General features: G+C 45.5%; 1 protein-coding gene across 1 annotated transcript; it reads left to right on the top strand.

The window, feature by feature from the left end:
* Positions 1-834: 834 nt before the first annotated feature.
* Positions 835-9,566, top strand: KLF6 (KLF transcription factor 6). Its single transcript, XM_058832027.1, has 4 exons — positions 835-1,338; positions 4,237-4,810; positions 6,540-6,663; positions 7,096-9,566. Exons 1-4 carry the CDS (start codon positions 1,237-1,239, stop codon positions 7,145-7,147), a joined length of 852 nt encoding a protein of 283 aa, XP_058688010.1. The 5' UTR covers positions 835-1,236; the 3' UTR covers positions 7,148-9,566.
* Positions 9,567-10,938: the final 1,372 nt, after the last annotated feature.

The following is a 10,938-nucleotide window of genomic DNA, read 5'->3' as shown; positions in this document are numbered from 1 at the left end:
TGTCCCTCGGCGGACAAGGGAAGGACAGAAACATCCAAACCTTCCTACTCAAAGGAAAGCACAACCCAGGGGACCTGCAGAGCCTGTGGGTGTTGCTTCGCAGCCTCACGGGGAAGGTGCTCTGAGGGGGTTACGATGATGCCGGTCAGACGGGACAGCCCTGCACAGACCCGAGCGGGGGTCACGGTTACCCTGGGCAGCCAGGACAAGATGGGACGTCCCTGCTGAGGCCCGGGGGTGTCCCGGTTACCCGGGACAGACGGGACGCCCCAGCTGAGGCCCGGGGCTGTCCCGGTTACCCGGGACAGACGGGACGCCCCAGCTGAGGCCCGGGGGTGTCACGGTTACCCGGGACAGACGGGACGCCCCTGCTGAGGCCCGAGGGTGTCACGGTTACCCGGGACAGACGGGACGCCCCTGCTGAGGCCCGGCACAGCCCCGGCCCGGCTCCGCAGCGCCCCCCGTGGGCGCCGCCGGCAGCGCCGCGCGCTCGCCGGTCCCCTCCCCCGCGCGGCCGCCCCGCGCGCGCACACCGCGCCTTCGGAAAAAAGCAGCCGCCGCTTCTCCGCTTTATATACCCTGCTAAAAATAGCCTGCCGCCCGGCCGGCCAATCAGGAGGGGGCGAATTTCGAATCGGGCCAATGGCGGGAGCCGTCACGGCCGGGCTCGGTCACGCCAGGAGGAGCCGCGATGTCTGCCGCTCGGCGATTGGGCGGCTCTGACGTCATCGGCACGCGGGTCGCGGGGCGCGCGGCGGGGATTGGGCGGCGGCGGCGGGCGGCGCGCCGGGATCACGCGGGGCGGGGGCGGGCGCGGGGGCGGGGCGGCGGCGCGGCCGGGCAGAGCTTTGAATAGGGAAGTTTTGCGGGGGGCTCCGCTCGCAGAGTCCGCGCCGTGTTTGCAAATATTGGGGCCGCTCCTGCGCCAGGTCCGCCGGCCGCGGGAGGGGGGACAGCCGAGCGCCCGCCCCGGGAGACGTCCTGCCCTGCTGTGCGATTAAACTTTGCATGAAACTTTGGGTCTTTTTTCCTCCCCGAGCTCCTCAAGGAATTAATATATATCTCTATATATACATTTTTTTTTCTTTTTTTTTCATCTCTGGAGAAAGGGGGGGGGACTTGGAAACTGAGAGCAGAGGTTAACACCCCCCCGCACACACCCCGCAACCCCTGCACATAAAGGAGGCATCTGTATTTTTGGTAACCAGCACTGACTTTGTTGTTGCAACTTGAGACATGGATGTTCTCCCAATGTGCAGCATCTTCCAGGAACTCCAGATTGTGCACGACACGGGTTACTTCTCAGCCTTGCCGTCCCTGGAGGAATATTGGCAACAGGTAAACGAGGATGTCAATGTTGTTGTTGTTGTCGGGGATTTTTTTTTAAGCCGTATTAAAGGATGAGCGGATTTAAGAAAGAAAAAGAAAAAAAAGGAAAAAAAAAAAGGCAAAAAAAAAAAAAAAAAAGAAAAAAAAAAAAAAAGAAATCAAGCCCGAGCGTCAGCGAGGAGTTTGGGGAGAATTCAGCACAAATGTGTAGAGATGTTTTGAAGCAGGTGTTTCGGCTTTGAGCAGACGGCTGTCTGGGGGGAACAGTCCCGAGGCGGATGGAAGGAGCTGCGCATCCCCGTCTCCCCTTGTTTACCGCCGGCGCTGCCGGGGGCTGTCAGCGCCCGCGGCCGCTCCGCTCCGCAGCCGCCGCTCGCTCCACACCGAGTCCTGGCAAAAGTTTTGCGCTTGTACCAGGTCCAGACTCCACAGCTGGGTCTTGTCATCCGAGCTCCCTGCCTTGGCCAAGGGCTGCTTTGCGCCCTGTGCTGTTGGTTTATGCTTCTTTCCCCCCCACCCCCCCCGTTTTTTGTTTGTTTTATTTTTTTCTGCAAATGTATACTATTATTGTTTTTGTTCCTGGCGAAGACGGGGGAAAAAGCCCTCCAGGAGTGTCGGTACTCATGTCTGTGTGTGTGCATGTGTACGTACATGTACAGAGAGGGTGGCTGCTCCCGGCGCAGGGAGCTTTGTCGAGCCTGTGAGTTGTCAGTCATATGACAGCGATCCCCTTGTGCTAATTGCCATGGCCGGGAAGGGAGAAGAACGGAGTCTTCTTCCCTTTAATGGACATATTTTTTTTCCCATTTTTTTCCCCCCTTTCTCTCCTTGGTGCGGCCCGAGCAGCGGGATGGCAGGGTCTGACAGCCCCGCGGGGCTCGGGGGAGCGGGGCCGCAGCTCCGCTCGCTGCCCGGCGGGGGCTGCTCAGCCCGGTCACCGATCAGATACCTGCCGGCTTTGCGGAAGGACGAAGGAGCCTTTCCCAGAAGGTTGAAATGAAAAGTGTTACAACCTTCACATGCCTACTAATTGTATGCAATGACTTTTTTTTTCTTTTTTCCCCCCTCCCTCCCCCCCGCTCCCCTTTCAGAGCGGCAGCTCCATAGTACGTGATTGAAATGGAGCTAAGTAGTTTCCTTCAGGCATTCGGGCTCTTGGCGAAGCGCCAGCCCTCGTTCCCAGTAGCCTTCAGAGGCATTTAAACTCGGAGAGCTTCACTCTGCTCCCCATTACTAATCTACCTAATGAGGAATTTAAATTAGCCGGGAATATGAAAGTTTAACAAGATCTTAATAAATGCTTTTTTTGCTTGTTTTCACGGAAAATCAAAGCACTATTGTGCTGTCCCTGTAGAAACCCTTCTTGTTTTTAACAGCTTTGCAACCCAGTTCCCTAATTATAGACAAATACATAAATACCGTGTGCAACAGTGAGTTTGGTTTCTGGGGGTTGTTTGTGGTTCTGATTTTTCTGTCCAATTTTTGCCTACACTCCGAGCCTGACCAGAGCATGTGACCCAGTTTAGTGGAGCAGTGCTGGGGGAGAAAGGAGGCTGCTCCCATGGCGGCACTGCTCATGGGCAGATGGAAAGGGGCTGTCAGGGGAATGTGTAGCATTTGAGACCGGATTTTGCTACCGGGCTTGGAAAAGATGATCTTGCTAAAATAACTAGAGTTTGGTTTGGAAACTTGGTGTGTCCATTTTCTGTGTAAACCTTCCATATGGATCATTTCCTATAGTGGAAAGAATAATCCCAAAACATCAGCTTGTTGCCATAACAGTTCACGTTCTTGTTATTTTTTTTTTCTTTCTTCTGGTTTTTTTTCTGTTCTCTGAAAAATGGCTAGAAAGTCAGCAGGGTGAAATGAAATTGAAACCCACAGTTTCACCCATTTAGGGTGGTTTTGTTTTTTGTTTTGTTTTCTTTCAGGGAGTCCAGGGGAATGTGGTTGGGGGAAGTTGTCCATGTACTGTTACATGTACATTTGCAGAGTACTTTCTTGGCAGATGGTCATGGTTTTAAAAGGAAGTCTCCTTTGGCATTGCGTGAAAGAGAGAAAGAGATGACTCACACAGTTGCACTCTTGGCCAGTAGATAAAGTTCTTGTTCATTGTGGGACTCCCAGCAGGACATCAGAGTAATTTCCCATTCACATCCTATAGAACAGGACATTTCTATTCTGGAACTTTTTTCCTCCCCTCTCCTCTGTTGTTGAAGTTCTCCATGTTCCTCTGAACACGCATGGGAGCACTTTGAGTAACATGGTGTGCATGCCAGTGCGCTTGGAAATGACATTCTTTGAAAGTCGAGTGTGCTGTGTTCTCATGCACAGGAAATGGGAGGATGTCTGCTGCTCCATTGATGTCCCCAGAAGACAGGCCGGCAGCTCCGCAGCCATGCTGAAATGTGGCTTTGTTTTCTGACACAGGGTTTGGGTTTTAACTGGGTGTCCGAGCTCTTTGTGTTCAGCTGGGTCTTTTGAGCCTCGTGTTTGTGTGAGAGAGATACAAAACAACTTGAAATTAGTCAAGGTGCGAGAGCGAAGTGCAGTTTTATGTTGTGGTTCTCTATGGTCCTTTTCAACATCAGCCTGCTGAAAACACAGATTTTATGATGAGAGTGATGATAATTTAACTGAGTCATTAGAATGCTATTTTGGAAACCAAAGCTGACTTGCACCTTCAGCTGTGTGTTTGAACTCCTGCCCAGGTCTTGAAAACTGATTTCTTTTCATCGTAACAGTCACCTAGTTACGGCTTGAGGAGCCTTTAATTTGTTTTGAACCCAGAAACCTCAAATCGAATGTACTACATTCCTGCATGCTTTTTGAAGTGTAAAATAATTTAGTTTATTTTTAAGCAGGCCTGTAACTTTTCTCTTTTTTTCTTCCTTTTCTTTCACCTAGACATGTTTGGAGCTGGAACGGTATCTTCAGAGTGAACCCTGTTATGTTTCTGCATCTGAAATCAAATTTGATAGCCAAGAGGATCTCTGGACCAAAATTATTCTGGCACGTGAGAAAAAGGAGGAATCTGAACTGAAGAACACATGTGTCCCAAAAGAGGACAATCTTGCTAGTCAGAACTTAGAGACCAACAGTTTGAATTCTGACGTGAGCAGCGAATCTTCAGACAGCTCTGAGGAGCTCTCGCCCACAACAAAGTTTACCTCTGACCCTATAAGTGATGTTTTAGCCAGTTCAGGAAACTTGAGTTCATCTGTCACTTCCACTCCCCCATCATCTCCTGAGCTGAGCAAGGAGCCTTCTTCCCAGATATGGAATTGTACGCCGGGTGAGTTGCATTCACCAGGGAAAATCCGTACCGGTACCACTGGAAAGACTGCAGAAAAAGGTACACCCTCCAATGGTGACACCTCGCCAGATGGCAGAAGGCGTGTTCACAGGTGTCATTTTAACGGTTGCAGGAAAGTTTACACCAAAAGTTCACATCTGAAAGCACATCAGCGCACTCATACAGGTTAGTAACCCTATGCTTATTAAGAGCTGGCAACTACTGTGGGGAATACCCCTTGGTGGTGGTGGTGGTGTCAGAGCATTACTCAATCACTGGGTGGTAGCCCAGGTTTGGAGAGATGATGTAATAGTAGCAGAGGCTTACCAGCATGGGCAACATCACTTCCTCATTCTCTTCATGAGCCAGGGCACTTGCTGGTGGATTAGGCTGCTGTCACAGCAAATAGGAGCCACTCGTCTAAGCAGGCAGTAGTTGGGAAGCTGCAGCAGCACGCGGTCTTCAGGAGCAAAGGTCCAGCCAAAATAGGTGCCAGGCCTTTCTTGACAATTATTTTTGAAGCAAAAGTGTGCTATGACATTTTTGCTAAAAAAAAGGAATGTGTATCCAAAAATCAGTCAGATCACTAAATACTGTAAGAGCTTGTTTTAATGCTTCAGTCCATATCGGGTCTGTTTTATCAGACATACCAAGCCTTGATTATATTAAGTATAGCTATATTTGTAACTCATTTAACACTTATGTGTGCCATTGTTATCAGCAAAAAATCTTGGAAAGCCACAGTGTATTGTTGTCCTTCTGACACATCTGCCCAATTGGACTTAAAAATGTACGATCTACTGTATCATTTGATCCCAAATTACTGAGCAACAGCATTTTATTGTTATGAAACCTGAAGTAAAAATAACAATCCAGTGTGTTATTGGGAAAGAAAGTGAGGAAGATAGACACTTCAGGGCTTCTATAAATATTTTATGGTTGAAGTAGCCTGCTGATGTGCTTGTTTGAGCATTATTATTTGACATCTCTTTATGACAGCAGTTAGATGTGTAGAGCTGTGTCTTGGCTCAGTAGTCATGGCTTAATGTGGGGAACTGGCATGCTCTTCTTGGTGTACCAATCCAAACACCTATATGGATGGTTGGATTTTATTTTTTTTCCCCCCCAAGATGTGGGAAAGAGAATTCAAGGAAAAGATTCTATTTTGACTCATGAGCTCAGCATTTTGTGGCTTTTACAGGAAGTCTGAGCAAGCTCGGATGCTCCCATTGTCATGCAGAAGTCAGATAAAACTGGATTATTTCAAGAGAAAAAAACAATTTCCCCCGAAACCGTGGTTGTTGAGCAGACATAAATAGCTGCCAGGCTCAGAAGTATTGCAGAACTGGTGTTCTGGTGCTGTCTGGTTGAGAACGTTCCTGTGAATGGAAGTGGTATTTCTTGAATGCTGAAATAGCAGTGTTCAAAGTGGTATGCAGGCTTTTCCAAGAATAAGTGGCTCAGCAGAAAGGAGGTTGCATGTTATGCAGATGAGTGAGTGACAGAGGACTTTGATGCAATACAGTAGCCTAATTGCATTTTGGAGCCTAGCTGTGCTGTCTTTAATCACCTTTATGAGGTGAATGGTACCTGTTTGGGAGTAAGCCTGCCATTACGGATGAACAGGAATGGTAGAAGGCTGGATTCCTTTGTTTCCTGGGAGCCTGTTTAATTGCTTATTTTATTACTATTATTTTTAGTAAGAATGAGATTATTTGATGTGCTGTTGCAGCAAGATAAATAGGAATCATGTGGATGAATTTTGTGAGGCTTCTTTGCTTGCGTGTTTTGAAGCATTCAGATAGGTTAAATAAAATTGTCTGTCTTTGGAGCAGTGAAGGAGGTTTACATAGAAAATGATAGCACCTGTCTTTGAATTAAGTCATGACTAACATGTAATCTGCTTTCTTTGTAGGGGAAAAGCCTTACAGATGTTCATGGGAAGGGTGTGAGTGGCGTTTTGCAAGAAGTGATGAATTAACCAGACACTTCAGAAAGCACACTGGTGCCAAGCCTTTTAAATGTAGTCACTGTGACAGGTATGTGATTGAAATGCACCCTTTTAAATAGTTATTTTTAATGCTTGTTGGAAAGCCAGTCTAGGCTGCTTTTTGCTCGTGTAGGAATTATTTGGGAACACATCCATGTCTGGTAGTTTTAAGGAACTATTGCATATTTAGGCTAGAAAACCGCTTCCATTTTGCTGATCACTGGGAGGTGGCTCGTAGCCTGATCTTGCGGATGAATGTTGAGAAGTCCACAGTGTTGCCACCCATCTGCAGAGCTCCTGGGTGCCCACAAACACCTCGAGTACTCCCGTGTATCCCAGGAGTGCCAAACCCCTCCTCCACCAGCTGTGTTTTGGAGCAGCAGAGCAAGGGGAGGTGCCTGAGCCCCGCGTGTCGCTCGCGTGTCGCGTCGCGCGTGCCGGTGGCCGTGGGCTAACGCGCAGCCTCGCTCTTGCCTTGCAGGTGTTTTTCCAGGTCTGACCACCTGGCCCTTCACATGAAGAGACACCTCTGAATGGGTCAAGAGGTGAATCCTGCGGGCTAAGAGGCGTCAAGGTTGAAGAGCCTTGAGCGGAGGGATGCGTGTTCCAGCCAAAGCATGCCATTTTGCACCCTACCCAGTTGCCTCCAGGACCTCACTTCCTTGAAGGTCTTTTGAGGGCTAATAAGTCATGTAAGAACGGCATAGCAACCGCGGTGCGTGATGTTTGGGGTTTCCTGGACTCATACACTGGTATCTAACCTTCTGAGTGGCTCCTAAGCCTTTGCCGTGAGCATGTGCACTGAGAATGTTAATGATTGGGCGACTGTATGCGATGAGGATCTCTTGATGACTGTATGCTGAGGCACATTTTTTTTCTTGTGGTTGTTTTATAACTGTAAGAGAAAAAAAATAGTTTGAATGTCTTGTATGTGAGGAATATCTCGTGAGATGGGACGACCACCAATCATTTCCAAGGGGTGGGGGGAGGGGTGTCTGCACCTTTTTAGAGGGAAAACCTGAGAGGGGGAAAGGGGGGAATAAAAAGAGTCAGGATGCCAGAATGGAAATGGGGAAACCTCCCTGTTCCTGTGTGAGAGGAGCTTTAGGTGTCTGGTGCAGCTATTAAACGTGCAATGTGTCAAGTAGCTTGTTTTACTTGCTACAGAGCTCATTTGTAATCCATTGTATAAGCTGTGTATTTACAAATGTAACACAACTATAACTTTTCATTATAATACAAAGGTTATTGCATGGTTCTGGGGAACTATATGCTTTTCCATTCTTTAATCAGGACTGCAGTTTTGATTCCAGTTAAGAGCAGCTAAAATACAATTGGTCTAATGTTACATAATGTATGGAACATGAATAATTTTTTTGTTGGGTGGATAAAACCACTATTGGTTAGAAACTGATTTTTCTCATGCAGCTAATTTTTCTCTTATTTATGCCTTGAGGACTAACTTCTGGTTTTCTAGCTGTTAATGCACTGTTGACCTTAATAATGGTGCCTTATGCAAGTGACCTTCTCTTGCAGGGGGTCTTATACAGGGGTATGGGTGATGCATGCTTTATTAAGGCTCTCTTTTCACCTGGCATTGTACTGTATCAAATGTATAATATGAGGGGAAAAAAGGTTACTTCCAGGGTCCTCCTTCACAAAGACAAATATAGAGAAAAGTCATTCATGTCAGTACAGTATTTGTTTAACTTAGACAATTTGACTGTGTTACAGTATAATGCATATGCCAATTGAATACCTGACCAGTTCTGCCACCTTGAGACTTTTTTTATATTGACCTTGCACAACAACTGTGTATATACACACCCCAACTGTACTTAATATGTCAAGTTTTCATACATATTAAAGATACAGAAGTATTAAAAGATGTATTTGCTTAAAAGGCACAAGTTTCACATCTATATATCTAGCTATCTGTTGGTCATACAGAAAGAAACTATATTACTTTTTTTTTAAAAGTGGGCAGAAAAATAATTGTGTATGTATATTTGTGTGTACAGTCTGTGTATGTGTGTATATATATAGATAATATATAAATATTTTTTTTAAAAGGAAAAGAATTAGAACACATAGCTAGAAAATGCCACAGCCCATCAAAATATTCCCTCTTCCCCTTTCCCCCTGCAATACGGTCATTAAGGAGACAAAGAAATGAAAGATACAGTTAATTAAAATCTAGCATTTTTAGAGGCTTTACCTTTAGCTTAATGGTATGCTAAAGGCTTTGTTGGCATTCAGTCCTTCTCAGACTGCTGACTGTGTTTTGTAGTTAATAGGTTGTCTGGAATAGCGTATCTGTGGCCATTTAAGAATGATATGAACCGAATATTGGCATGCTAAAAGAATATTAGCTGTGTGCAGAAGTACACTCGGGTTTTGGCCTTCCAGTTTACTGGAGGACCTGTGAGTGAGCTAGTCGTTGTGGTGGTTGAGCTCTAATTTTACATAGTTCAGCTAAAATAAAGACTGTTTTTTCCTAGAGTAGAAATAGTCTGTCCAAAACCAGTTTTGTTTTGTTTTGTTTTTTTTAAACCAGCTCACTACAGTCGATGCAATGAAACATGTGACCTGTTTCTTTTACTATTAATTATCAGTCTTGCTTACTCTGCTAATATTTTGGTATATCTTCCTGGAAATGTATGTAGATAAGTGGTTTAAAAAAAGTATATGCAAGTGATCTGGTTCTATGGAACACACAGGCTTAAATCATTCTCATTTCATTTTTGGTTTAAATTGCCTGAAAATGCACTTTTTTTTTCTTCCCCCAAACAGACAAAATTTTCCAGAAAATGGATTTCTATTTACGATTGGGTTTTGTTATATTTTTAACTCCTTATTTGCATTGTCCTTGGCTTAGCCGTAATTCTTATAAACAAGAAATTAAAACAAAAAAAAAAACAAAAAAGCAAAAAAAAAAAAAGCAAAAACAAACCAACCCCAAACAAACAACAACAACAAAAAAAAAAACTTGCACTGGCTTGTCTCAATTGTGAAATACCATCAGACTTGTGTGGATGGGGTGGGGCTGTGTGCCATATGTCAAATGCCTGTAATTTTCTTAATAAGCAAGTACATTTTGTTCAGGTGATAACTGAGCCTCAATCAAGCTGAAAAATAAAAAAAAAAAATAAAACATTTTTGCTTGAAATTTAAGAAGAAAAAGTTTCTATTAGTGAAATTTCTTTTTTTGTTTTTGAAGCACCCTGTTATCTAAAGAATCTCTTTGTAAGATTTTTGTAAAAATTTTGTTTTACAAGATTTTATTTGAAATTGTTTTTTGCAAGATTGTTATATTTCTGTATGAATGTATTTTTTATTGGAATAACATAAAAAGAAATTCTTATCAGCATCATGTGTCTGTTTTCATCTTTCTTCTCTCTAAGTCCTACACACCAGACAATGTCAAGTACTATCTTGCTGCTTTGTCTTGAGTCACATCTGGTCACAGGTGCAAATGCCTTTGGGTCAGGTCACTTGGTGGAAGACAAGCCCTGTTGGGAAAATAAATTTGGCAGTAGAAACTAGAAGTTCTTCCATATTTGAAAAGCTGCTCTTGACTCATCGTTTGCCTCAGCGGAATAAATAGTTAATGTGATTGTTACTGCAAGACTGCACCTTCATTTCACATTGTTTGTTCTGGAGAGGTGAATGCACATGGGGCGAGTTTGGTGTGTGGGAAAGGAGGTTCAGTGGGCATTCAAAGGGAAGGACAAAGCCAGAAAGGTGATGGCTGGGCTGGAGGCAGGCACCTCTCCTTGATGTCAGCGGCAGAGTGCTCACCTTGCAGCTGCCTTCTCCATGGGGAAGCAAGCCCAAAACCATGAGCTGCAGCTGCAGGAAGGGGCTGCGTGAGATCTGCCCGCTCCAGACACACATCTGAGGCTGCTGTAGGGCTGACCTGACCCACATGCTGGTGGTGACCTTCAACCTGTCGAACACAAGCCTCTCTGAACCACATTCTTTCAGAGCAATGGCTCTTCAAAGCATGCCTGGCATGCCCCCTGGCTTGAGACCCGTGCAGAACTTGTTTGATGTTGCCTTGTGGCTCCTGCTTCACTCATGCTGGTGTTAAAAGTCCCTCAAGCATCGAGTAAAAACACTGGCAAAACAGCAAAGTTGTATGCTGAGAAACTTTCACGTGTCTTTGAGCACGTGAATTCAGTTCATGTTAACATATCGTGGATTTAGATGATTTAGAAATGGTCTAAAATGATGCAGAAGAACAGAAGCGATATAGATTGAGGGAGAAGCAATGTGAAAAAGGGACCCTTGCCTCCTTCCCCAATTAGCCCTGCAGTGGGCT

Source organism: Poecile atricapillus, chromosome 2 (assembly GCF_030490865.1).
Source record: "Poecile atricapillus isolate bPoeAtr1 chromosome 2, bPoeAtr1.hap1, whole genome shotgun sequence".
Classification (NCBI taxonomy): domain Eukaryota; kingdom Metazoa; phylum Chordata; class Aves; order Passeriformes; family Paridae; genus Poecile; species Poecile atricapillus.
This window is presented reverse-complemented; position numbering and strand designations above follow the sequence as displayed.

Bases quoted from the DNA above. Each gene is read 5' to 3' on its own strand.
- KLF6 (XM_058832027.1), top strand. From the start codon at position 1,237: ATGGATGTTCTCCCAATGTGCAGCATCTTCCAGGAACTCCAGATTGTG. The intron at 4,811-6,539 runs GTTAGTAACCCT...CTTTCTTTGTAG, and splicing joins ACATCAGCGCACTCATACAG to GGGAAAAGCCTTACAGATGT. The intron at 6,664-7,095 runs GTATGTGATTGA...CTTGCCTTGCAG, and splicing joins AAATGTAGTCACTGTGACAG to GTGTTTTTCCAGGTCTGACC.